This window comes from Pseudophryne corroboree, chromosome 8 (assembly GCF_028390025.1).
Source record: "Pseudophryne corroboree isolate aPseCor3 chromosome 8, aPseCor3.hap2, whole genome shotgun sequence".
Taxonomy (NCBI): domain Eukaryota; kingdom Metazoa; phylum Chordata; class Amphibia; order Anura; family Myobatrachidae; genus Pseudophryne; species Pseudophryne corroboree.
This window is the reverse complement of record NC_086451.1, coordinates 441,150,350-441,178,283: the sequence shown is the minus strand read 5'-3', so window position 1 is coordinate 441,178,283 and position 27,934 is coordinate 441,150,350. Positions and strand designations below refer to the sequence as shown.

Genomic DNA, 27,934 nt, shown 5'->3' with positions numbered 1-27,934 from the left:
GGGTGGGAGGGGGCGGTCTGGCGGCGTCAAGCCGCCGGTTAGGGGGCACAGTCTGGCCAACGCAGGCATGGGGGGGCGTCCTGTGGTGGCTGCGTGACATCACATGCAGCCACTGCGGCCCAGGCAGCGACGAATAGCTCCCTGCCAGCACGCAGGAGCTGCGCTGGTCGGGAGCTACTCCTGAAGTACAAAAGAATCGCCGCTGTGCAATGCTTTTGTACTTCTGCGACAGGGCAGGGACTGACATGCAAGGCGGGCTAACCCTGTGCTGGGCGTCCCCCCGCATGTCAGTGTGCCTGATCGTAGCTGTGCTAAATTTAGCACAGCTACGATCAACTCTGAATCACCCCCAGAGCACGTGTATGGGGGATGGGTGCACTGCAAAGAGGCGAACAGTGCTGCACACAGGCAGATGTGCGTAAGTAGGACTGGACTCGAAATGCGCATGTCAGGGAAAGCAGCTGCGATCCCAGGCGCAGTACCGCAGCCACAGAGGCCATATTTAGCCGGAGCTGAGAAGACGACACTGCGCCTGCCATAGGCTTGTGTAAGTACGATGGTGAGGGCGATCATGCGTCAATGATGGATCCAGCGGATTTACACCACCCACGGCCATTGTAACTGGACGTCTCGGGGCTAGCATTTTCCATCGCTAACAAGTACACACAGGGGAGGGCTGAAACTCGCATTTGCATATTACCGCAGCTGTGACTCTGAAACAAATCTCAAAAGTGAGCGCAACTGCATCCGCCTCTTTATCAGGCCCTAGTTCAATGTACGCGGCGCTAGAGCGATTATGGCAAAATTGCATCCAAGCCTGCATCAGCCCTGTATGCTCAAAGCCGCTTACGCTGAGCAGAAGATCTGAGAGCTATAGCGGCTTTTACTGTGCAAATAAATGGTCTCCTGAGGTAATAAAACGCTTCTATTGATCAAACACAAGCAAAACCATAAAAATAGTCCTAATCCACTATATAAAACACACACACACACACACACACACACACACACACACACACACACACACACACACACACACACACACACACACACACACACACCTATTATATAATGCCCTAAGCCATGACACTTCAACCTGTGGCCCTTCAGCTGTTGTGGATCTACACATCCCAGCATGCCCTGCTCAGTTTTAGCATGCCTTAATACCAAAACTGTGGCAGGGCATGCTGGGATGTGCAGAACCACAGCAGCTGGAGGGTCGCAGTTTGAAGACCTATGCCATAAGCTGTACATTGTTACCTAACCCCTCTTTCCTTCCCGCCCAATGGCTCCTACTTCAGAGGCTGGTCAGCTCGGAAACACCAACCAAAGAGGAGCCCGAGGATGCGCCAGTAATAGGGGTAAGTAATACATTGGCGTGAGAGGGACAGCAGCAGGGAGGGGGTGGGATGGGCAGGGGGCGGACTAAGGAGACGGGGCCCAATTTAATAGTATTACAATATGGCGCAAATAGCACACAGCCTTATTTGTTTTTAGCTAAAACGTATTTTCACCAGTGAAAAGGCTTTTTTACATTCCGGCCTATGGGGGAGATGTAACAAACCTTGAAGAGAGATAAAGTACCAATCAAGCAGCTCCTCTCATTTTCAAGCACAGCCTGTAAACTGGAGCCAATTGGCCGGCACTATGTAACTGTACAAGAAGCCAAGAGATAGGACACAAGTGAATACTGCATATCTTTATTCAGTGCGTAGGACTAATAACAGATTTACTCATAAAAAACAATTAGACTTCATAAACCGAAAACCACGTTTTTCCTGATTTGTACTTATAACCACAAATAAATGAGGTACAACACTCCACAGGTCTCAAGCAGGGAAGTCATGAGGGAACGATGCTCAAAAGCAGACTGTAACAGAAAAAAATGTTCACAGGTCCTTTTTCAAGGAAGGGGTTACTGGTGGAGCATTGGATCCCTGCTAGGGAAGGGACTTCAAAATGGCTGACACTATTTCCAACATGATGACTACAGACAAGTATGAAGCAATGAGAGCTTTAACGTACACACAAAATGGACGACTTTTAGGAGGTGACAGCTATGTGGGCCACGTTTAAAATGGCCGCTTAAACTGAGGCAGCAACATGCATAATGGTGTGGGGAGAGGCAAATGGCTTCAGTGCATCAATATGGAGGCATTGGAGATGGAAGAAGGCGCAAAAGGCATTAACAGTGCAAAGAAAAAGGCGCAAGGCTTCAAAGGTTATCCATACTGTTAAGAACGGTGAAGACTTTGGGGACAGGAGCGGCACTTTCTGCCAATAGTTTTCCAAAATGCAGTCCCTTTCATAAACATATATATATATATATCAGAGTACGGAGTTCAGAATAGCAGATGGCTCATGCGACATCATTGTTCAAAATGGCCGATTTCCATCAAGTGTGAGCAGAGTAAAAGGACAAACTGATAGCAACTGCGGGATATGTTCCAATTTTCAATTCCAACAGATTTTTACCTGTTACCATGAAGGTCTTGATTTGTCTTTTGACAAATGTAGTTAATTTAAAATACAGGAAACAGATTCAGAATTTTCTACCATGGCAGTCAACAAAATAGACTAAAAACAATAGAACGTTTTGCGATATACTTAAAATCAATAAAACATGATGATTAAATTAATAGTGTTCAAAATGGCCACTTTGATGTGCTTAGGCCTGCATCTCTTGATATCACTGGCTCCATTTTGCAGATGAAATTAGTGCTTAAAATTTAGAGACGCTGTCTATAATGACCAAAAGTCTTAATGACAGCCTATACTTGCTATTATCAAGCCAGACTTGGCAAAATCTCTTGGTCTGGAAGAAGTAGGAAATGACTGTGTGTATTTCCATTAGTGTTCAGATTAGCCAACGCTATTAGGTAACAAGTGCTAACGTGACAAACTCCATCTTGAATCAAAAGTTGCCACTGTTGACTCCTTTCCGAATCAAAATGGCTACTGGCAAAAGCTCTACTGTTCAAATGGCTTAGCCCAGCAGGCTGCGGCATAGAAGAAATTTGGTCCATCCTGGGTCAAAACGGGGCATCCTTCGAGAGAAACTCATTGATCAAAATGGCGACTCCTGACCGGCTTTGGCATGGCTGACTCCACCTTGACATGGGTCATTCAGTCCCTCAAAATGACCTTTCAAAGTTGGTCCATTGAGCTTCTGAAAATGTGTCCCCCTGGGCAAATGAGGGTGGGACAGGCTGACTCCTTTGTATCCCTGATGTCATTGCGTTGTTCTTTTCCCTCAGCAGGCTCCATTAGGTGGGTGGAGCATGCTTTGGTAGAGATCTGAGCGTAGGAATCGGGGGTAGGAGTCACGCTCCATCAGGCCATATATCCTGCGCTGGGCCTCATCAAAGGTTGTACGCGTAGGGAGTAGAAGGTTGTGTTCGGTAAGCTCTCTCGTGCTGGCATCTAAATTAACCTACAAAAAATAAATATTTGTTATCAACACAGGAGTTACTGGTCTACCGGGCATGGAAAGAGAATTTACACATAAGCTAATCCTTGGAATATTATAATTGAAATCGGTTAGCAAAAATTTTAGCACAGCTACGATCATCTTCCCTGACATGCAGGGGGACACCCAGCACAGGGCAAGTCCACCCTGCATGTCAGTCCGCCCCCCCCCCCCCCCCGCACAAATACAAAAGCATCGCACAGCGGCGATGCTTTTGTATTTCAGGAGTTACTCCCAGCCGGCGCAGCTCCTGAGGCTGGCCGGCAGTTGGTCTTCGCTGCTGCTGGCCGCAGCGGCTGTGTGAGACATGACGCAGCCGGCGTGGCCCGCCCCCCCAACGGTCCGTCCACGCCTGCGTTGGCCGGACCGCGCCTCTTAAACGGCGGCTTAACGCCGCCTCTCAGCCCGCTCCCGCCCAGCGACCGCCTCTGCCTCAGAGGGCAATCGCTAGGCAGCGACGACAGCCATGCGCCGGCGCATCAGGCAAAAAAACGGCAGTTCTGCACATGCGTATGCGGCGTAATGCGCACGCGCATCGTACAGGCACAACGAACTATGTAGTTTTGCACAGGGTCTAGCGAAGCATTTCAGTCGCACTGGTGGCTGCAGTGTGATTGACATGAAGTGGGCGTTTCTAGGTGCCAACGGACCGTTTTCAGGGAGTGTTCGGAAAAACGCAGGCGTGCCAGGAAAAACGCAGGCGTGGCTGGGCGGGTTTGTGACGTCAAAACAGGAACTGAACAGTCTGAAGTGATCGCAAGCGCTGAGTAGGTTTTGAGCTACTCTGAAACTGCACAAAAAAAAAAACTTTGTAGCCGCTCTGTGATACAACCGTTCGCACTTCTGCTAAGTTAAAATACACTCTCAGTGGGCGGCGGCATAGCGTTTGCATGGCTGCTAAAAACTGCTAGCGAGCGATCAACTCGGAATGACCCCCTAAGTGCCAGAGTGAGAGTGCAGGAGACTTTGGAGTGGATTCAACAGTTTATTGTAGAGGGACATGCGTAGGACAAATCGTATACGAGTACTCTATCCTAATGACAGCAGTTTACAACTAGAATAGTATTTCCCCACTTACACACCAGTCATATCTTTCTATTTCTAGCTCGCCAAATGTTAATTTAAAAATAGATCACATTTTGTGACACACAAAAATGTTTCGGAATCACTGCCGTGGGCGGTGCGGCTTTTCATTGCCTAAGGAAGTGCCATGACTAACGTCTGTCTGCCTGAAACACGTGAAGCCTCCAGATCATTCTATCTACCAGATTTGAGAATCCATCACACTTAGTTTTATTATTTTTCACCTACTTGAGTGGTAGAAATTAATTATCTTTAGGAAATGCTTACACCCAAAATATCAGCCCACTGAGTATTGAAGAAAATGCAAACTATTTTAGATATATAATTGCATTTGAAGTCTTTGAAAGGCGTTTCCACCATCAGATGACTTCATCGGCTGGCAAGGATTTTCCTGCAACTTCTATTTGAAATCTCCTTCTGTGCTTTTCAGCCAAAGTTTCAAAGGAATCAGTTACAGTTGTATCTTTGGTATAGATCAAAGCTGAGCTGTGTCATATCCCAACTAAACAACTTGACCTGATGATGTAAAAGCATGGCTGAAAAGCTCAGAAGTGTACAGCATAACGGCTGTAAGCGGACATGCACAAACAATAAAATCCGGCTACGTAAAAGATAAAAATCTCATTTACGACATAACTAGGTAAAATAGTTACCACAAGGATTTCAGATACTGATAATATAGTTTCATTAGCTCGTTTCTTAAACGCCCTGCTGTAACTGGCTTTGCTTTAGCCTTTTCTACCATGGGCCTTTGTCTAGGATTAGGAGTCCCAGCGGCCTGGAGCTGTAGCATGTGACCTTGTGTTCCTGCAGACGTTTGTGATCTTCAGTACAGCATTATAAAACAGAGACCGTAGCAAATTCAATATAGATTTAGGCAGCAAGAGATCAAAGTCTATTTGCATGGCTCGGAAAGAGGTTACAAGAGTCCAGATATAGATAAAGCAATGAGAAGAGTTTTCTTTTTACTCAACGCAGCGAGAATGGCCTAAGGGAAAGTCAAGGAAATTGTAACTGCAAAGTGGAAAGGGAGCTAGGAAAGGGCAGATCAGGGTGATTAATTTTACACCGGCCGCTAGACAAAAGCGGCATAAAATAAACACTATTACTAAGCTGAGGACTCTTTTAAGAGCTTCTTTGTCATCGGAAAAGTATGCCCTTTAAAGGAGGCCGTGAGCAGATCTGCAGGCTGCTCCTATGCGACAGGGCACTATCAACATTTACACATTCAGATGTAGAAGACTTCAAGCTGTGATAGCATTCAATTTAACCGAACTGCATGGAGCATTTTCAGCCCATTATGGGGATATTTTTATCCTGTAATGGTAAATTCCTCCGTAATCTCTTAATGTTTGAGAGACGCCATGAAACCTAAAACGCACGTTCGCCCAAAATAAAAGTACCTCTTGCAGGGGGAGGTGTTTCAAGCTTCGGAGAGAGATAAAAGTGGAGCAGTTGCCCAAAGCATAGCATCAACCTCTGTCATTTATCTAGCACACTCAGATGTATTAACTTGGAGAAGGCATAAGGAAGTGATAAACCAGTGATAAGTGCAAGGTGATATACGCACCAGCCAATCAGCTCCAAGATGTAAATTAACAGTTAGGAGCTGATTGGCTGGTGCGTGTATCACCTTGCACTTATCACTGGTTTATCTTGGAGAGAGAAAGTGGATGGAGATAAAGTACAAGCCAATCAACTCCTAACGGTCATTTTTTTTCATAATAGCTTGGAGAGTGATAAAGTGAAGAGAGAGAGAAAGTACCAGCCAATCATCTCCCAATTGCCATGTTAAAGGCTGTGTTTGAAAAATTACAGTTAGGAGCTGGTTAATTGGTACTTTATCTCGCTCCATTTTATCGGTCTCCAAGAAATAATGCATCTCGCCCGTAGCCTGTAACATGACAATTAGGAGCTGATTGGCTGGTACTTTTTCTCTCTCCACTTTATCACTCTCCAAGGCTTAGCAAATAGACCCCGCCGTCTTAGAGAGAGATAAAGTACCAACCAAACAGCTCCTAAATGACATTTTTCAAACACAGCCTGTAACATGCCAGTTAGGAGCCACTTAGTTTCGAGTGGGGGGGTTCTGCACCCAGGATACGAGAAGCCTGGAGCCACCAAAAAACGATTGCAATTTTAGAGGAAGGGGATTTGGGGGTGGGGTGGGGTGGGGGGTAAAAAGGATAAACGCATACAAAAATGTTCTTTAAAGTGATCTAACTTGCTGTGCATGCTACCATACCACGTGTGCAACCAACACTCACAAGAATGCAGGTTTTACTGGTTCACCAATAACGAGGGATAGCAGCGAGGCACGAGGCACCTTATCATGAACACTCTACAGCTCCACTGTACCATCACTTTGTCAGCTCCAACAGTGGAGAAGAGGACAAGTTGATAAGTTGCCCATAGCAACCAATCAGATCTATCTAGAATGTATTAAGTACATTCTATAAAATGATAGGTAGAAAATGATTGGCTGATGTGGGCAGCCTCTTCACTCTGTAGAAGGCTTCATAGATCTCCTGGATTCTGTAGAGTCAGGTAATGTGCCATCTTCAGTAGATAGGGTTACCATGAGGCAAAAAACAGAAGACTGCAGCACTAGCTGTTACTACATACTACACCATACCTCTTTCGGGGACTGGAACGCGATGTAGTGCTGGTAGATTTTGCGGGCTCGGCTGTGGAGGATAAAGCTAGGGTGTGTGTCTCGGTAATCTTCACAAGCCAGCCAGAAATCAAGGTTCTCATCACTGAACTCTGACTGTAGGAACACCCGAAAAACAGCTCGCCCATCTGCACGGCAAGAAACAGAGGGAAGAGTCCACCATGATGAGAACCCGGGTAGGAACATCACACATGAGGAACATACAGCATTTCAATGAAAATATGCTAAAATTATCAACCCTATAATTCATTTATTCTTAACGACCTAATAAAACAGTTCTCAGCTTGTGAAGTTCTCTTTTTAGGAATTGTCATTTACATTTTGAGGCAGCTGTCAGCAGCGTTTGTATGCCCGAGGCTTTGCATTCCGAAGTGTACCTATCGCCAACACTCTGCGGAGGCCGCCATTTTGTTGGGTGAATAAACCTAACAAATCACTAAAAACAAATGAAATTACTAAAGCACGGGGTACTATGTGAGGATTTAGGAATGGCACTTGGTCTAGGTGAATTCAATCTCCTCTGCACTGGCCAGGTCCATGTTTCTGGGCCTAATTCAGATCTGATTGTAGCATCCAATTTGTTAGCTAATGGGCAAAACCATGTGCACTGTAGGTGGGGCAGATGTAACATGTGCAGAGAGAGTAGATTTGGGTGGGGTGTGTTCAAACTGAAATCTACATTGCAGTGTAAAAATAATGCAGCCAGTATTTACCCTGCACAGAAACAAAATAACCCACCCAAATGTAATCTCACTGCACATGTTACATCTGCCCCCCCCCCCCCCCCGCTCCCCCTGCAGTGCACATGGTTTTGCCCATTAGCTAACAAATTTGCTGCTGCGATCAGATCTGAATTAGGCCCTCTATACGGTCCCCACAATGGAGCGTCTAGGCACGATTAATCTACGAACAGACGCTATCTCGGCATCCTGATTTGGTCATTGCGGTGCTTTACCCTGACGTCATTTAAAGATCTCAGCACGACACTATGCCTGCACAATAACAGTAGGAGACGGGGCCTTCAGGCGGCTGAGCTTGCGGCCCAAACGTCTACTGTGCCCGCCATTGTGGAGACCCAGCAGAATCACGCATTCCAACAGGGCAGGAAAGGGAATCCTGGGAAATACAATATCTGCGGGTGGCCAAATGGCCAGGGATGCGAATTACCTCACTAGGAGCAGGTATGATGTCATTAAGTGACGTGGCCTGGTCCAGAAGTCCCCAGATATTTACAGTGCAGAGTTTTGTATGCAGTACAGGTATGGGATGTCGTACGGTCAGGCCTGTTACCTTGAAGGTTTTAAAATCCAAAAACCCCATTTCCAAAAAGGATGGCTGTGGCCTGTAAAGCTTAATGGTTTAAAGCAGGCCTGGCCAACCTGTGGCTTTCAAACTACAAGTCCCATCATGCCCTGCCACAGTTTCACTATTAGGAAATACTGAAACTCTGGCACGGCATGCTGGGATGTGTAGTTTCACAACAGCTGGAGAGCCACAAGTTGGCTAGGCCTGGTTTAGAGATTCTTCTTAAAATTGTTATAAGGAGTACTGTTGAACAAATTATTGGGTAAGGGGTGGAAGGGGCAGTGAGGAACGATAGGGTCCCTTTAAGTGTGGTTTGGTAGATTTTTGGCTTGGTGTTCCAAATTTTGTAAGAAAAACATTATCCGGGAAAATTCCCCAAGCCCCAAGTATTCCAGATAATAGATTCTATACCTGTACATTAGCACAAATGAATGCCCACGGGATCCAGAAAATCTGCGGTATTCATCTCTGGTGATGACCGAACCTGACTGGGCAGACCTGTCCAATCCAGAGGCACCACCGCCTTGGTCTACCTAATTTAGGTGTATTGGGGAGTAGTGGATACCCCAGTGGGAGAGAGTGTAGCAATTGTAAAAACAAAAAAAAAGAAAAGAAAATAGCAAAAAAAAAAACAAGTGGACTTATCCTTTATTCTAGAGCGCAATATGATTTGACTTGTACTCAGTCTTTGGACAAATTAATGTTCAATAATGATGCATAACACTTCCACATGCCTTGCTGGGACTTGTAGTACCACAATCAGCAGAGAGCCACAGGATGCCTGCCTCTGCGATAGATGGTGCAGCCAAGAAATGTTCCTTTAAGTCCTTGATAAAGGCCTCAGTGACAACAAGTTAATTAGAGAACGGATTAGATCAGATACTCAACAATGAGTCATTGGATGATACAGACTGACATAATTATCATCACCGAGCACAAGACAGAGGTGACTTCAATCTACATCAATATTTGTTTAAAGATAACTGAAGACATATTGAGATAGAGGATAACAGGATAGAATGAAGGAAAAAGGGAATAAAAAACATTTACAAAAAGGTACAAGTACCAGTAGGTTAGGCAATGAAAGAAGAAAATGGAAGAGATAGGGGTCTATGTACTAAGCCCTGGAGAGAGATAAAGTGGATGGAGATAAAGTAGCAGCCAATCAGCTCCTAACTGCCATGTTATAGGCTCTGGGGTAAATGTATGAAGCAGTGATAAGAGTGGAGGAGAAGTGAGCCAGTGGAGAAGTTGCCCATGGCAACCAATCAGCTGCTCTGTATAATTTTATAGTATGCAAATTATAAATGTTCCGTCAATGCCGATTGGTTGCCACGGGCAACTTCTCCACTGGCTCACTTCTCCACTCTTATCACTGCTTCATACATTTACCACTCGGTTTAAAAGATGGCAGTTAGGAGCTGATTGGTTGGTAGTATATTTCAACTAGTGATGAGCGGGTTCGGTTCCTCGGAATCCGAACCCGCCCGAACTTCACCTTTTTTTTTTACACGGGTCCGAGCGACTCGGATCCTCCCGCCTTGCTCGGTTAACCCGAGCGCGCCCGAACGTCATCATCCCGCTGTCGGATTCTCGAGAGACTCGGATTCTATATAAGGAGCCGCGCGTCGCCGCCATTTTTCACACGTGCATTGAGATTGATAGGGAGAGGACGTGGCTGGCGTCCTCTCCGAGTCCGTTGTATTATATTAGAACTTAGTTATAATTGTGGGGAGGATTGGGGACGGGGAGCAGCTGTTAGGGAGTACAGTGCAGGGTTTTGAGTTTAATCCGTTGTTTCTCTGCCTGAAAAAAAACGCTCCACCATATCTGTGCTCACTCAGTGTGCTGCACTGCTGCATGATATATCTGTACTGAGTGCACTGCTCACACTGCCTAATTGTGGGGACTGGGGAGCAGTTATAGCAGGAGTACAGTGCACAGTTTTGCTGACAGTGACCACCAGTCCAGTATACGTTTGTCTGCCTGAAAAACACTGTGGTGTTTTTTTTTTTTCTTTCTTCATGCTAGTTTGTTTAGCAGTCTGCTGACAGTGTCCACCAGGTCCGTTATACAGTATATTATATATATAATTAAGCACTAAGCAGCAGTACGGTAGGCCACGGCTGTACCTACCTCTGTGTCGTCAGTGCACTCGTCGTCCATAAGTATAAGTAATACTATACTATCCATCCATCTACATTGTATACATGTGGTGTTTTTTTTTTCTTTCTTCATAGTCATACTAGTTTGTTTAGCAGTCTGCTGACAGTGTCCACCAGGTCCGTTATACAGTATATCATATATATAAGCACTAAGCAGCAGTACGGTAGGCCACGGCTGTACCTACCTCTGTGTCGTCACTCGTCATCCATAAGTATAAGTAATACTATACTATCCATCCATCTACATTGTATACCTGTGGTGTTTTTTTTTTCTTTCTTCATACTAGTTTAGCAGTCTGCTGACACTGTCCACCAGGTCCGTTATACAGTATATCATATATATAAGCACTAAGCAGCAGTACGGTAGGCCACGGCTGTACCTACCTCTGTGTCGTCACTCGTCGTCCATAAGTATAAGTAATACTATACTATCCATCCATCTACATTGTATACCTGTGGTGTTTTTTTTTTTCTTTCTTCATACTAGTTTAGCAGTCTGCTGACACTGTCCACCAGGTCCGTTATAAAGTATAATATCATATATATAAGCACTAAGCAGCAGTACGGTAGGCCACGGCTGTACCTACTTCTGTGTCGTCAGTGCACTCGTCGTCCATAAGTATAAGTAATACTATACTATCCATCCATCTACATTGTATACCTGTGGTGTTTTTTTTTTCTTTCTTCATACTAGTTTGTTTAGCAGTCTGCTGACAGTGTCCACCAGGTCCGTTATACAGTATATCATATATATAAGCACTAAGCAGCAGGACGGTAGGCCACGGCTGTACCTACCTCTGTGTCGTCACTCGTCGTCCATAAGTATAAGTAATACTATACTATCCATCCATCTACATTGTATACCTGTGGTGGCTTTTAGTTGTGCGCAAAATATGAAGAACAAAAATGTGGAGGTTAAAAAAATAGGGAAAGATCAAGATCCACTTCCACCTCGTGCTGAAGCTGCTGCCACTAGTCATGGCCGAGACGATGAAATGCCATCAACGTCGTCTGCCAAGGCCGATGCCCAATGTCATAGTACAGAGCATGTAAAATCCAAAACACAAAAGATCAGTAAAAAAATGACCCAAAAATCAAAATTAAAAGCGTCTGAGGAGAAGCGTAAACTTGCCAATATGCCATTTACGACACGGAGTGGCAAGGAACGGCTGAGGCCCTGGCCTATGTTCATGGCTAGTGGTTCAGCTTCACATGAGGATGGAAGCACTCATCCTCTCGCTAGAAAAAAGAAAAGACTTGCGGCAAAAGCACAGCAAAGAACTGTGCGTTCTTCGAAATCACAAATCCCAAAGGAGAGTCCAATTGTGTCGGTTGCGATGCCTGACCTTCCCAACACTGGACGGGAAGAGCTTGCGCCTTCCACCATTTGCACGCCCCCTGCAAGTGTTGAAAGGAGCACCCGCAGTCCAGTTCCTGATAGTGAAATTGAAGATGTCAGTGTTGAAGTACACCAGGATGAGGATATGGGTGTTGCTTGGGCTGGGGAGGAAATTGACAAGGAGGATTCTGATGGTGAGGTGGTTTGTTTAAGTCAGGCACCCGGGGAGACACCTGTTGTCCGTGGGAGGAATGCCTGGTGAAAATACCAAAAAAATCAGCTCTTCAGTGTGGAAGTATTTCAACAGAAATGCGGACAACAGGTGTCAAGCCGTGTGTTGCCTTTGTCAAGTTGTAATAAGTAGGGGTAAGGACGTTAACCACCTCGGAACATCCTCCCTTATACGTCACCTGCAGCGCATTCATAATAAGTCAGTGACAAGTTCAAAAACTTTGGGCGACAGCGGAAGCAGTCCACTGACCAGTAAATCCCTTCCTCTTGTAACCAAGCTCGCGCAAACCACACCACCAACTCCCTCAGTGTCAATTTCCTCCTTACCCAGGAAAGCCAATAGTCCTGCAGGCCATGTCACTGGCAAGTCTGACGAGTCCTCTCCTGCCTGGGATTCCTCCGATGCATCCTTGAGTGTAATGCCTACTGCTGCTGGCGCTGCTGTTGTTGCTGCTGGGAGTCGATCGTCATCCCAGAGGGGAAGTCGGAAGATCACTTGTACTACTTCCAGTAAGCAATTGACTGTCCAACAGTCCTTTGCGAGGAAGATGAAATATCACAGCAGTCATCCTCCTGCAAAGCGGATAACTGAGGCCTTGACAACTATGTTGGTGTTAGACGTGCGTCCGGTATCCGCCGTTAGTTCACAGGGAACTAGACAATTTATTGAGGCAGTGTGCCCCCGTTACCAAATACCATCTAGGTTCCACTTCTCTAGGCAGGCGATACCGAGAATGTACACGGACGTCAGAAAAAGACTCACCAGTGTCCTAAAAAATGCAGTTGTACCCAATGTCCACTTAACCACGGACATGTGGACAAGTGGAGCAGGGCAGACTCAGGACTACATGACTGTGACAGCCCACTGGGTAGATGTATTGCCTCCCGCTGCAAGAACAGCAGCGGCGGCACCAGTAGCAGGATCTCGCAAACGCCAACTCGTTCCTAGGCAGGCTACGCTTTGTATCACCGCTTTCCAGAATACGCACACAGCTGAAAACCTCTTACGGCAACTGAGGAAGATCATCGCAGAATGGCTTACCCCAATTGGACTCTCCTGGGGATTTGTGACATCGGACAACGCCAGCAATATTGTGCGCGCATTACATCTAGGCAAATTCCAGCACGTCCCATGTTTTGCACATACCTTGAATTTGGTGGTGCAGAATTATTTAAAAAACGACAGGGGCGTGCAAGAGATGCTGTCGGTGGCCAGAAGAATTGCGGGCCACTTTCGGCGTGCAGGCACCGCGTACAGAAGACTGGAGCACCACCAAAAAAACCTGAACCTGCCCTGCCATCATCTGAAGCAAGAGGTGGTAACGAGGTGGAATTCAACCCTCTATATGCTTCAGAGGATGGAGGAGCAGCAAAAGGCCATTCAAGCCTATACATCTGGCCACGATATAGGCAAAGCAGGTGGAATGCACCTGTCTCAAGCGCAGTGGAGAATGATTTCAACGTTGTGCAAGGTTCTGCTGCCCTTTGAACTTGCCACACGTGAAGTCAGTTCAGACACTGCCAGCCTGAGTCAGGTCATTCCCCTCATCAGGCTTTTGCAGAAGAAGCTGGAGGCATTGAAGGAGGAGCTAAAACAGAGCGATTCCGCTAGGCATGTGGGACTTGTGGATGGAGCCCTTCATTCGCTTAACCAGGATTCACGTGTGGTCAATCTGTTGAAATCAGAGCACTACATTTTGGCCACCGTGCTCGATCCTAGATTTAAAACCTACGTTGGATCTCTCTTTCCGGCAGACACAAGTCTGCTGGGGTTCAAAGACCTGCTGGTGACAAAATTGTCAAGTCAAGCGGAACGCGACCTGTCAACATCTCCTCCTTCACATTCTCCCGCAACTGGGGGTGCGAGGAAAAGGCTACGAATTCCGAGCCCACCCGCTGGCGGTGATGCAGGGCAGTCTGGAGCGACTGCTGATGCTGACATCTGGTCCGGACTGAAGGACCTGCCAACGATTACTGACATGTCGTCTACTGTCACTGCATATGATTCTCTCACAATTGAAAGAATGGTGGAGGATTATATGAGTGACCGCATCCAAGTAGGCACGTCAGACAGTCCGTACGTATACTGGCAGGGAAAAGAGGCAATTTGGAGGCCCTTGCACAAACTGGCTTTATTCTACCTAAGTTGCCCTCCCTCCAGTGTGTACTCCGAAAGAGTGTTTAGTGCTGCCGCTCACCTTGTCAGCAATCGGCGTACGAGGTTACTTCCAGAAAATGTGGAGAAGATGATGTTCATTAAAATGAATTATAATCAATTACTCCATGGAGACATTCACCAGCAGCAATTGCCTCCAGAAAGTACACGGGGATCTGAGATGGTGGATTCCAGTGGGGACGAATTAATAATCTGTGAGGAGGGGGATGTACACAGTGAAAGGGGTGATGAATCGGACGATGATGATGAGGTGGACATCTTGCCTCTGTAGAGCCAGTTTGTGCAAGGAGAGATTGATTGCTTCTTTTTTGGTGGGGGCCCAAACCAACCAGTAATTTCAGTCACAGTCGTGTGGCAGACCCTGTCGCTGAAATGATGGGTTGGTTAAAGTGTGCATGTCCTGTTTATACAACATAAGGGTGGGTGGGAGGGCCCAAGGACAATTCCATCTTGCACCTCTTTTTTCTTTCATTTTTCTTTGCGTCATGTGCTGTTTGGGGAGTATTTTTTAGAAGGGCCATCCTGCCTGACACTGCAGTGCCACTCCTAGATGGGCCAGGTGTTTGTGTCGGCCACTTGGGTCGCTTATCTTACTCACACAGCTACCTCATTGCGCCTCTTTTTTTTCTTCTTTGCGTCATGTGCGGTTTGGGGAGTATTTTTTGGAAGGGCCATCCTGCCTGACACTGCAGTGCCACTCCTAGATAGGCCAGGTGTTTGTGTCGGCCACTTGGGTCGCTTATCTTACTCACACAGCTACCTCATTGCGCCTCTTTTTTTCTTTGCGTCATGTGCTGTTTGGGGAGTATTTTTTGGAAGGGCCATCCTGCCTGACACTGCAGTGCCACTCCTAGATGGGCCAGGTGTTTGTGTCGGCCACTTGTGTCGCTTAGCTTAGCCATCCAGCGACCTTGGTGCAAATTTTAGGACTAAAAATAATATTGTGAGGTGTGAGGTGTTCAGAATAGACTGAAAATGAGTGGAAATTATGGTTATTGAGGTTAATAATACTATGGGATCAAAATGACCCCCAAATTCTATGATTTAAGCTGTTTTTTAGGGTTTTTTGTAAAAAACACCCGAATCCAAAACACACCCGAATCCGACAAAAAAAAATTCGGTGAGGTTTTGCCAAAACGCGTTCGAACCCAAAACATGGCCACGGAACCGAACCCAAAACCAAAACCCGAAAAATTTCAGGTGCACATCCCTAATTTCAACCCACTTTATTTCTCTCCAAGGATTAGTACATACACCCCATAGGCCTCGTACACAAGGGAATTCGTTTTAATCATTTAATGAGAGTTCTTAAAACTGATGCCAATTAGAATTAAAAAACGAGATTTATGGTAAGAACTTACCGTTGTTGAATCTTTTTCTGCGAAGTACACTGGGATCCACAGGGAATAACATCGGGGTGTAGAGTAGGATCTCGACCCAAGGCACCAACAGGCTAAAAGCTTTGACTGTTCCAAGAATGCATAGCGCCGCCTCCTCTATAACCCCGCCTCCGTGCACAGGAGCTCAGTTTTGTTAACCAGTCCAATGCAGTAGCAGGTAAAAGAGACGACAACCGTTAGTAGCCACAGACACCACATTCCCACGACAGGAGAAGGTGTCAGCGGCTAATGCCATACAAACCCAAAAGAAGCTAAGTGCGTCAGGGTGGGCGCCCTGTGGAACCCAGAGTACCTTGCAGAAAGAGATTTAACAACGGTAAGTTCTTACCATAAATCTCGTTTTCTGCTGCGGGGTACACTGGGTTCCACAGGGAATAACATTGGGGATGTCCTAAAGCAGTTCCTCACAGGAGGGGACACACTGTAGTGTGCACAAGAACCCGGCGTCCAAAGGAAGCATCCTGGGAGGTGGAAGTATCGAAGGCATAGAACCTTATGAACATGTTCACCGAGGACCATGTAGCCGTCTTGCACAATTGTTCAAGGGACGCACCGCGGCGGGCCGCCCAAGAAGGTCCAACAGACCGAGTAGAATGGGCTTTGATGGTAGCAGGAGCTGGAAGGCCAGCCTGTACATAAGCATGTGCAATCACCATTCTAATCCATCTGGCCAAGGTCTGCTTGTTAGCTGGCCAGCCACATTTGTGAAAACCAAACAGTACAAAGAGAGAATCAGACTTCCTGATGGAAGCTGTCCTCTTCACATAGATACGGAGAGCCCGTACCACATCCAAAGACCGCTCTTTGGAAGACAATTTAGGAGAGACAAATGCCGGAACCACAATCTCCTGATTAAAGTGGAAAGAAGACATCGCCTTAGGTAGGTACCCGGGACGTGTCCTAAGAACCGCCTGGTCACGGTGAAAAATCAGATAGGGGGACCTACAAGACAAGGCACCCAAATCGGACACCCGTCTAGCAGAGACAATAGCCAGTAGAAACAATACCTTACGGGAAAGCCACTTAAGGTCCGCAGATTCAAGAGGTTCAAACGGAGACCCTTGCAATGCCTCTAGAACCACAGACAAATCCCAAGGGGCCACAGGCGGGATGTAAGGAGGTTGAATCCGTAACACACCCTGAGTGAATGTATGAACATCAGGCAGAGTGGCAATTTTTCTTTGAAACCAAACCGACAAGGCAGAAATATGATCCTTGATGGAGGCCAGACGAAGGCCCAAGTCCAGGTCCTGTTGTAGAAAGGCCAAAAGTTTGGCCGTACTAAACTTGTAAGCGTCATGATTGTTAGATGCGCACCAAGCAAAGTAAGAATTCCAGACCCTATGGTAAATCCGAGCAGAAGCCGGCTTACGGCTTACTTATGTCTTCAACATAGTCTGAACGACCACCTCAGAAAAACCTTTGGCCTTCAGTACGGAAGCTTCAAGAGCCACGCCGTCAAAGCCAGAAGGGCCAAATCTTGGTAAGCACAAGGGCCCTGAACGAGGAGGTCTGGTCGTTGTGGAAGTAGAAGAGGACGCTCCAACGAGAGACCCTGAAGGTCTGAGAACCAATGCCGTCTGGGCCACGCTGGAGCGATCAGAAGTAGGATTCCTCCTTCTTGCTTGAACTTCCTTATTATTCTGGGCAGGAGTGACACCGGAGGAAACACGTATGGCAGCCGAAAGTTCCATGGAATAGCCAGAGCATCCACGAACACTGCTTGAGGATCCCTTGTCCTTGCTCTGAAGACTGAAACCTTGTGATTGTGTAGAGACGCCATCAGGTCCACATCTGGGAGGCCCCACTTGTCCACTAGGAGTTGAAATACTTCTGGATGGAGGCTCCACTCTCCGGCGTTTATGTCCTGATGACTGAGGAAGTCCGCTTCCCAGTTTAGGACCCCCGGAATGAACACTGCCGATATGGCTGGCAGATGGCGTTCTGCCCACTGAAGAATTCTTGATACTTCCCTCATTGCCATGCGGCTTCGAGTGCCACCTTGATGATTTATGTACGCCACCGTGGTGGCGTTGTCCGACTGTACTTGAACAGGTCTGTTCTGTATTAAATGCTGGGCCAAGTTCAGAGCATTGAACACCGCCCGCAGTTCCAGAATGTTTATTGGGAGGAGAGACTCCTCCTTGGTCCACCGACCCTGAAGGGAGTGTTGCTCCAACACCGCGCCCCAACCTCTCAGACTGGCATCCATCGTCAGAAGGACTCAGTTGGAGATTCAGAAGGGACGACCCCTGCTCAATCGTTGGTCCTGCAGCCACCAGCTGAGTGACAGATGGACCTCCGGAAACAAGGAGATCACGTGAGATCTGATCTGGTGAGGCAGGCCGTCCCACTTGGCAAGAATCAATTTCTGCATACTCCACCATGTCGAAAGCTGACACCATGAGACCTAGCACTTGCATCGCCGAATGTATCGACACTTGCGGACGAGATAGGAAGCATCGAATCCTGTCCTGAAGCTTCAGGACCTTCTCCTGAGACAAGAACAACCGCTGGTTGTGAGTATCCAACAACGCCCCCAGGTGCACAATGCTCTGAGCAGGGACCAGGGAAGATTTCTTCCAGTTGATGAGCCACTCGTGGGCTTGCAGAAACTGGAGAGACATATCCAGTATGGCGTAGGAGAATTTCTGGGGAATTCGCCAGGATCAACAAATCGTCCAGATACGGTAGGATCCTGACCCCTTGACGGCGGAGTACAGCCATCATTACCGCCATGACCTTTGTGAAGACTCGCGGGGCCGTGGTCAAACCAAAATGTAAAGCCCCGAAAATTGATAATGGAGGTCGCCCACAGCAAACCTCAGGTACTGTTGATGCGACATTGCAATAGGAATATGCAGGTAAGCATCCTGAATGTCCAGGGAGACCATATAGTCCCCGGGCTCCAAGGCCAGAACAATAGAGCTTAGAGTTTCCATACGAAACTTGGAGACTTTCACAAATTTGTTCAAGGACTTGAGGTTGAGAATGGGCCAAGAGGACCCATTCGGTTTCGGGACTAGGAACAGCGGTGAATAGTACCCCTTGCCTCTCTGAGCCAGAGGCACCTGTACCACCACTCCTATGTCCAGGAGGAACTGTACCACCGAATAAAGAGTTTTTGCCTTCACCGGATCCGAAGGGACGTCTGTCAGGCAAAATTGATGAGAAGGACGAATCTTGAAGGATATGGCGTAACCATAAGTGACGACTTCCCGTACCCAGGCGTTGGAAGTGGTCTTCAACCATTCCTGGGTAAACCCTAGAAGTCGGCCTCCCACCCTGGGATCCCCCAGAGGGAGGCCCGCCCCGTCATAGAGCAGGCTTGTCAGTTTTGGAAGCAGGCTGACGGGCAGCCCAGGCACGTTTAGGTTTGGGTTTAGAGGTTTTGGAAGTGCAAGCCTGTTTCGGGTACGCCTGACCTTTTGCTTTGACTGAAGGACGAAAGGAGCGAAAAGAAGTACTCTTAACCTTCGGCATCGAAGGAGCAGTACTAGGTAGACACGCTGTTTTAGCAGAAGCTAAGTCAGCCACTATCTTGTTGAGGTCCTCTCCAAAAAGAATGTCTCCCTTAAAAGGGAGCACCTCCAGGGTTTTCTTTGAATCCAGAGCCACAGACCAGGATCGCAACCATAAAATCCGGCGAGCCAAAATGGACGTAGTAGAAGCCTTGGCCGCCAGAATACCGGCATCAGAAGCCGCCTCCTTAATGTAATGAGAGGCTGTGACAATATCTGAAAGGCATTGTCTAGCAATATCAGAAAAGTTGGAAGGCAACTCTGCTTCCACCTTCTGAGCCCATGCTTCAATAGCCTCTGCAGCCCATGTCGCTGCAATAGTGGACTGATGCACAGCACCCGCTAGGGTGTAAATCGCTTTTTTTTTTTTTCCCATCATTAAGTTTTTATTATTTTTTTCAACAACAAAGAAGAGGGTAGGGTACAAAAAGAAAGAGGGGGGGGAGTAATAAACATTTATAAACAATTAGGAGGGAGGGAAACATCTATGATAACAGATTCATTTTGTATCAAATTACAACATGGCATCTGCATATAAATACACAAGCATATACGAGCACAGAGAGATCGGAGTATTTATGGACTAAGGCCAGGGGAATCATTCGGTTCGTTTAAAGGGAACGTTCGGTTCGTTTAAAGGGAACGGTAAATCGCTTTTAAACAACCCTCCACACGCTTATCCGTCGGTTCTTTCAGAGAAGTGACGGTAGTGACAGGCAGAGCTGAGGACACCACCAGCCGCGCCACTTGTGAATCCACTGGCGGGGGTGTTTCCCAATTTTTACTTAGCTCCGCAGCGAGGGGATAGCAAGCTAGCATCTTCTTGTGAGGTGTGAATTTCCTTCCTGGATTTTCCCAGGACTCCTGACGTATGTCAACTAAATGGTCAGAATGACGTAAAACTTGTTTAATAACCTTCTGACGTTTAAATCTGTCCGATTTCTTAGAGGTAGCATCAGGCTTTGGGTCATCAGTAATTTGAAGAATGAGCCTGATAGCCTCCAATAAGTCAGGAACATCCACCTGAGAGACCGATTCCCCATCAGAAGTATCTGGATCAGTATCTGTGGGGTCAGTATATACGCCATCCTCATCAGACGACGTGTCTGGGACGTGAGTGGATTGTGAGGAAGTAATGGCCCGCTTAGAAGACCCCTTCGTCTTATGTGGGCGAGGGTTAGACTTCTGTTTAGTCAGTGAGTGGTTCAATTGCTGTAACTGAGTGGACAGGTAATCTGCCCATGGCGGATTAACCGCGGGGACCACAAGCGGTTGTACCGGCACATGAGGTCCCATAGCTACAGTTCCACTGGGGGGCAGGGAACCCCCAGAACCTGAACCCTCTGCTGCTATGTTTTCCTCTAATGTGTCTGCAGCGTCGCCGCCACGTAGTATGGGATTAGCCCCAGTTCCGTCGCCCCTTGTAGCTGACATAACTGAAAGCACAATTCACGGGCAACCCAGTACAATATCAGCAACCCAATACCTTAACAAGAACCCCCTATGCAGTGTATTAGCACAGACAGAGAATTCAGGAGGTATATGGTGACTGACAATCACAGAGAAAAATACACAGCAAGTATATCCTGTGAAACACCTATATTAAACCATAACCCTGACACACTTAGCCCCCTCAGGGTACAGAATATAGGGATAGCAATCTGAGTGAGATACACAAAATGGAAGTCACCCAGCAGCTGTATATGCACACACACACAGTCACATGATGTACAATGGAGAAATTATGACATGCAATAAAACTGCATTGGACTAGCAATACAAAGTAATACTAAAGTACAGCTATACAATCAATAGATATATCAATGCACAGTAAATACTGGATGTATATCACAGGGTACTTGTTCTATATAACCCTGACTAAATGCACTGTTTCTTAACTAACACTGTCAGCAGACATGTAGAATACTTAAATGTCCTGTAAAATGCACAGCGCTGACATGCAGGCGGCTTTGCAGAGGAGGATTTGCCCAAACAGTCCCAGGATCAGCTCAGCTTGTCCTAATGGCGCCCAAACGCTGACTGGGAGTGAGGGAGAGGCAGCTCCAGGGCGGGAACATTTACTCTAAAATGGCGCCCTGGGGCTGGGGGAGGGGCTACAGGTCAGAGCCTTATCCCCTTGCTGGACTTCACCACTGGGTACTGTGGGCCATATAAAAATTTTTTTTAGTAAAACTGACCTGTGCCCATGCCCTGGTGGTCTAGTGGGGTCCCTTTACTGCCACAGTGTCCACGTCAGCGCGCAGTCAGCCTCCTAATGGCCGCGCCGGATAGCGTTTTCCAGCGGGTCCCGCCTGGTGGACCGTCTTACCTCCTCCCTAAGTGCGGCGACGCGATCCTGGAGAACTTCGGTGGTCTGTGTGTGTCTGACGGAGGAAAACCGGAGCCTCCGCTGTAAGTACCCGGCAACCAGGGCGCGGGAGTATACAGCGCCGCTGGGGGAGGTGATGGAGCTGCAGCAGATGTCTGACTGACATCTAACACTAACAATGTCTCTACTGCAGCCCTTGAAGTCTTCAAATTTCACTTAAAAAAGCTCTTCTGAGGGCTACTTGGAGCAGCCCTGCCTGTTGTCTGCCTGCACTGCAGGCACCAACTACAAAACTGAGCTCCTGTGCATGGTGGCAGGGTTATAAAGGAGGTGGCGCTATGCATTCTGGGAACAGTCAAAGCTTTTAGCCTGTTGGTGCCTCGGATCAAGATCCCACTCTACACCCCGATGTTATTCCCTGTGGAACCCAGTGTACCCCGCTGCAGAAATGGGTCTTAGTCGCAATCGGACGCTTCAGGAGACTCCGATGATTAATCTGAAATGCGACACTTGTACATCTGTGAATGAGTCTGTATACGTAGCACAACGGAACTTGGTATGGAAAAAAAAAGCAGCAGCTACTGCATGGTAGCACTTCGTATACCGGTACAGACTCCGTTACAGAGAGATATACAAGTGTCACATACCAAATTAATCCGTGTAATCTCGTGAAGCGCCATGTGGAATCTTATTGCCGCCAAAATGCATTTTCAGACAAAGATGACACTTAGCGCAAGCTAAGTCACGTGACCTCTGGCGCGGTGAAAAAGGCTGTTTGAAGCGACGGCAGCAATAGTGTATGAGGACACAGCTGTGGTTTACACGGTAAAATCCATTTCCTGTCATAACTCTTTTCAGTGCAGTGGGCCTGATTCTGATTTGGAAGTAAAGCAAAAAAAAAGGAAGTAACTTTGTATCTGGAACAAACAAATGCAAGGTACATTTATATTTTTTTCTGTGCAGGGTAAATTCTGGCTGCTTTTGCATGCAGCCCACAAATGCTGGACAGCTTTCTTTTTACTCTGCAATTTACATTTCAGTTTGGACACACCTCACCCAAATCGAACTTTCTCTGCACATGTTACATCTGCCCCACCTGCAGTGCAGCATGGTTTTTCCCAGGTGCAGTTATTTGCTTTTTTTTGCTTTACTTCCAAATCAGAATCCGTCCCATAGTATACTATGCTGCAGAGATGAAGCGAAACGCGTTAATGAGTCCACATTAATGAAGCTGGCTTTTCTGCACTGCTATAAAAAGAACACGCTTGTGTACACTTCTAATTAGTGTTGTTTCCCCCGTATGTATGAGGTCTTAGTGTACAGAACATAAAAAAAAAATTTAAAATTAAAAAAGTTATTTTTACTCACATGGGTGAGAGAGGAGATCATCAAATGACTGTCCCCAACTCTGAACTTCATCTACACTGGGCCTGTGATAGAGAGAAGCACGGTGGGGTTTGGGGAGGGCAAGAAAGACATGATGAGAGGATATTCTTTGTTTCGATCTATGAAAAACATCAATATACTGTACCACATTAGCGAAGTGCGGTAGTTGCATATTATTACTATTTGTTCCTATAGCGCTACCAATTACACAGAGCTGTACAAAGCCATTTGTCATTCTCATATAATAGCACATGGAGTACTAAGATTTATAATACACAATGTTTCACAATGGACACTGAATTGATGACATCAGAACTCACCAATTATAAGTGATGACATCAGAACTAACCATCTATAGTTACCAGCCTGTCAACATGACCAAATGGAGTAACACTTGAACTGCTCCGTCGGGCGCCATCTAGTGGCCGCCGGCGTGCAAAACATTTAAATTCCTCCCATAGAGGTGAGGAGCAGCTTTAGCCTTTTATTATATAGGATAAAACACTGTGATCCTACACAGGGACCACCTATACAACCACGACCTGTACAGAGAAACGCAACACACTGAAAGGGTATAGGCATTTAATAAGACAGTAACGGCTTACTAAATCCCTTTAATAGAAGAAAATAATCAATAAGAAACTAATGTATTTTGCTAGCTGGAGGCTGCAGCTCCCCGGATTGCCCCATGTGTGCAGATAGGTAGTCATCTAGGCAGGAGGCACGTCTGCATCAGCAAAGTCCACACTGGCAGTCCCCCACCCCATTACACAAAGCACTGCTAATACCCCTTTTCCACTAGCTCAAAAAATAAGAATTTACTTACCGATAATTCTATTTCTCGTAGTCCGTAGTGGATGCTGGGGACTCCGTAAGGACCATGGGGAATAGCGGCTCCGCAGGAGACTGGGCACAAAAGTAAAGCTTTAGAACTACCTGGTGTGCACTGGCCCCTCCCCCTATGACCCTCCTCCAAGCCTCAGTTAGGATACTGTGCCCGGACGAGCGTACACAATAAGGAAGGATTTTGAATCCCGGGTAAGACTCATACCAGCCACACCAATCACACCATATAACTTGCGATCTGAACCCAGTTAACAGCATGATAACAGAGGAGCCTCTAGAAAAGATGGCTCACTACAGCAATAACCCGATTTTTTGGTAACAATAACTATGTACCAGTATTGCAGACAATCCGCACTTGGGATGGGCGCCCAGCATCCACTACGGACTACGAGAAATAGAATTATCGGTAAGTAAATTCTTATTTTCTCTAACGTCCTAAGTGGATGCTGGGGACTCCGTAAGGACCATGGGGATTATACCAAAGCTCCCAAACGGGCGGGAGAGTGCGGATGACTCTGCAGCACCAAATGAGAGAACTCCAGGTCCTCCTCAGCCAGGGTATCAAATTTGTAGAATTTTACAAACGTATTTGCTCCTGACCAAGTAGCTGCTCGGCAAAGTTGTAAAGCCGAGACCCCTCGGGCAGCCGCCCAAGATGAGCCCACCTTCCTTGTGGAATGGGCTTTTACAGATTTTGGCTGTGGCAGGCCTGCCACAGAATGTGCAAGCTGAATTGTACTACAAATCCAACGAGCAATAGTCTGCTTAGAAGCAGGAGCACCCAGCTTGTTGGGTGCATACAGAATAAACAACGAGTCAGATTTTCTGACTCCAGCCGTCCTGGAAACCTATATTTCCAGGGCTCTGACAACGTCTAGCAACTTGGAGTCCTCCAAGTCCCTAGTAGCCGCAGGCACCACAATAGGTTGATTCAGGTGAAACGCTGAAAACCACCTTAGGGAGAAACGGAGGACAAGTCCTCAATTCCGCCCTGTCCGAATGGAAAATCAGATGAGGGCTTTTACAGGATAAAGCCGCCAATTCTGACACGCACCTGGCCCAGGCCAGGGCCAACAGCATGACCACTTTCCATGTGAGATATTTTAACTCCACATATTTAAGTGGTTCAAACCAATGTGACTTTTGGAACCCAAAAACTACATTTAGATCCCAAGGTGCCACTGGAGGCACAAAAGGAGGCTGTATATACAGTACCCCTTTCACAAACGTCTGAACTTCAGGGACTGAAGCTAGTTCTTTTTTGGAAGAAAATTGACAGGGCCGAAATTTGAACCTTAATGGACCCCCATTTCAGGCCCATAGACACTCCTGTTTGCAGGAAATGTAGGAATCGACCTAGTTGAAAATTCCTCCGTCGGGGCCTTACTGGCCTCGCACCACGCAACATATTTTCGCCAAATGCGGTGATAATGTTTTGCGGTTATATCTTTCCTGGCTTTGATCAGGATAGGGATGACTTCATCCGGAATGCCTTTTTCCTTCAGGATCCGGCGTTCAACCGCCATGCCGTTAAACGCAGCCGCGGTAAGTCTTGGAACAGACAGGGTCCTTGCTGGAGCAGGTCCCTTCTTAGAGGTAGAGGCCACGGATCCTCCGTGAGCATCTCTTGAAGTTCCGGTTACCAAGTCCTTCTTGGCCAATCCGGAGCCACGAATATAGTGCTTACTCCTCTCCATCTTATAATTCTCAGTACCTTGGTTATGAGAGGCAGAGGAGGGAACACATACACTGACTGGTACACCCACTGTGTTACCAGAGCGTCTACAGCTATTGCCTGAGGGTCCCTTGACCTGGCGCAATACTTGTCGAGTTTTATAAACATGTGGAAGACTTCTGGGTGAAGTCCCCACTCTCCCGGGTGGAGGTCGTGTCTGCTGAGGAAGTCTGCTTCCCAGTTGTCCACTCCCGGAATGAATACTGCTGACAGTGCTATCACATGATTTTCCGCCCAGCGAAGAATCCTTGCAGCTTCTGCCATTGCCCTTCTGCTTCTTGTGTCACCCTGTCTGTTTACGTGGGTGACTGCCGTGATGTTGTCCGAATGGATCAACTCCGGGTGACCTTGAAGCAGAGGTCTTGCTGAGCTTAGAGCATTGTAAATGGCCCTTAGCTTCAGGATATTTATGTGAAGTGATGTCTCCAGGCTTGACCATAAGCTCTGGAAATTCCTTCCCTGTGTGACTGCTCCCCAGCCTCGCAGGCTGGCATCCGTGGTCACCAGGACCCAGTCCTGAATGTGCGGCCCTCTAGAACAGTGTTTTTCAACCGCTGTGCCGCGGCACACTAGTGTGCCGCGTGCGGTTGTCAGATGTGCCGCTGCCTGTCGCCGTCAGAGATGTCTGCCGCTCTGCTGCCCCTATTATTGCTACTAGGCTCGGGCAGCACACTGCTCTCTTCCGTGGCCTATGGTGACGTGGGGTGACTCATAGGTCACGCACGTCACGCCTACCCATCTGCTCTCCTGCCCGCCAGCTCTCCTTCCCGCCTACCCTGGCCGCCAGCTCTCCTGCCCGCCTACCCCGGCCGCCAGCTCTCCTGCACGCCTGCCCCGGCCGTCAGCTCTCCTGCTCGCCGCACCTACCCATTCCCCTGCTCCGTGCTGAGCGAGAAACCTGAGGTTGGGGCCAATGTATTTTATTTATTTAATTGATTGCTGGGGAATTACTGGGGGGGGGGGGGGGGGGGGACACGACACAATGTGTGACATTACTTGGGGGGGGGGGGGGCAGTGTGGTGGAACTACTGGGGGACAACACACACAATGTGTGACATTGCTGGGGGAACAGTGTCTGGTGGAATTACTGGGGGGGACACAGTGTGTGACATTACTGGGGGAACAGTGTGTGGTGGAATTACTGGGGGGGCTACACAATGTGTGACATTACTGGGGGAACAGTGTGTGGTGGAATTACTGGGGGGGCTACACAATGTGTGACATTACTGTGGGTGGCAGTGTGTGGTGGAATTACTATTACTATATTTTATTACTGTGGAGGTGAATGAATTTTTTATTACAGTGGGGGCCAATGTGTCTGTTTTATTACTGCGGTAAATATCAGTATATTAGTTGAAAAAACTGACTGTGTGCCTTGGCAATTTTAAAATCTCATTTAGTGTGCCACGAGTTTAAAAAGGTTGAAAATCACTGCTCTAGAAGATGAGCACTCTGCAACCACCACAGGAGAGACACCCTTGTGCTTGGTGACAGGGTTATCCGCTGATGCATCTGAAGATGCGACCCAGACCATTTGTCCAGCAGGTCCCACTGGAAAGTTCTTGCGTGGAATCTGCCGCATGGGATTGCTTCATAGGAAGCCACCATTTTTCCCAGAACCATCTCATTGATGTACCGAGACTTGGCTCGGTTATAGGAGGTTCCCGACTAGCTCGGATAACTCCCTGACTTTCTCCTCCGGGAGAAATACCTTTTTCTGAACTGTGTCCAGGATCATCCTTAAGAACAGAAGACGAGTCGTCGGAATCAGCTGCGATTTTGGAATATTGAGAATCCAATCGTGCTGCCGCAACACTACCTGAGATAGTGCTACACCGACCTCCAACTGTTCCCTGGATCTTACCCTTATCAGGGAATCGTCCAAGTAAGGGATAACTAAAATTCCCTTCCTTCGAAGGAGTATCATCATTTCGGCCATTATCTTGGTAAAGACCCGGGGTGCCGTGGACCATCCATACGGCAGCGTCTGAAACTGATAGTGACAGTTCTGTACCATAAACCTGAGGTACCCTTGGTGAGAAGGGTAAATTGGGACATGAAGGTAAGCATCCTTGATGTCCCGAGACATCATGTAGTCCTCTTCTTCCAGGTTCGCAATCACTGCTCTGAGTGACTCAATCTTGAATTTGAACCTCTGTATGTAAGTGTTCAAAGATTTTAGATTTAGAATCGGTCTCACCGAGCCGTCCGGCTTCGGTACCACAACAGTGTGGAATAATACCCCGTTCCCTGTTGCAGGAGTAGTACCTTGATT

At 47.3% G+C, this 27,934-nt stretch overlaps 1 protein-coding gene across 4 annotated transcripts in view; it reads right to left on the bottom strand.

Moving 5' to 3' along the window:
* Window positions 1-1,684: 1,684 nt before the first annotated feature.
* LOC134949490 (regulator of G-protein signaling 3-like) overlaps window positions 1,685-27,934 on the bottom strand; it is a 99,950-nt gene continuing 73,700 nt past the window's right edge. For all 4 annotated transcript variants that reach the window (XM_063938090.1, XM_063938089.1, XM_063938088.1 and 1 more), the window contains exons 5-7: window positions 23,061-23,122; window positions 7,188-7,354; window positions 1,685-3,433 (exon numbers count right to left, since the gene is read on the bottom strand). In XM_063938090.1, coding sequence (XP_063794160.1) covers window positions 3,254-3,433; window positions 7,188-7,354; window positions 23,061-23,122 — 409 coding nt within the window. In that variant the 3' untranslated portion in view covers window positions 1,685-3,253. The remainder of the gene's footprint in view (window positions 3,434-7,187; window positions 7,355-23,060; window positions 23,123-27,934) is intronic.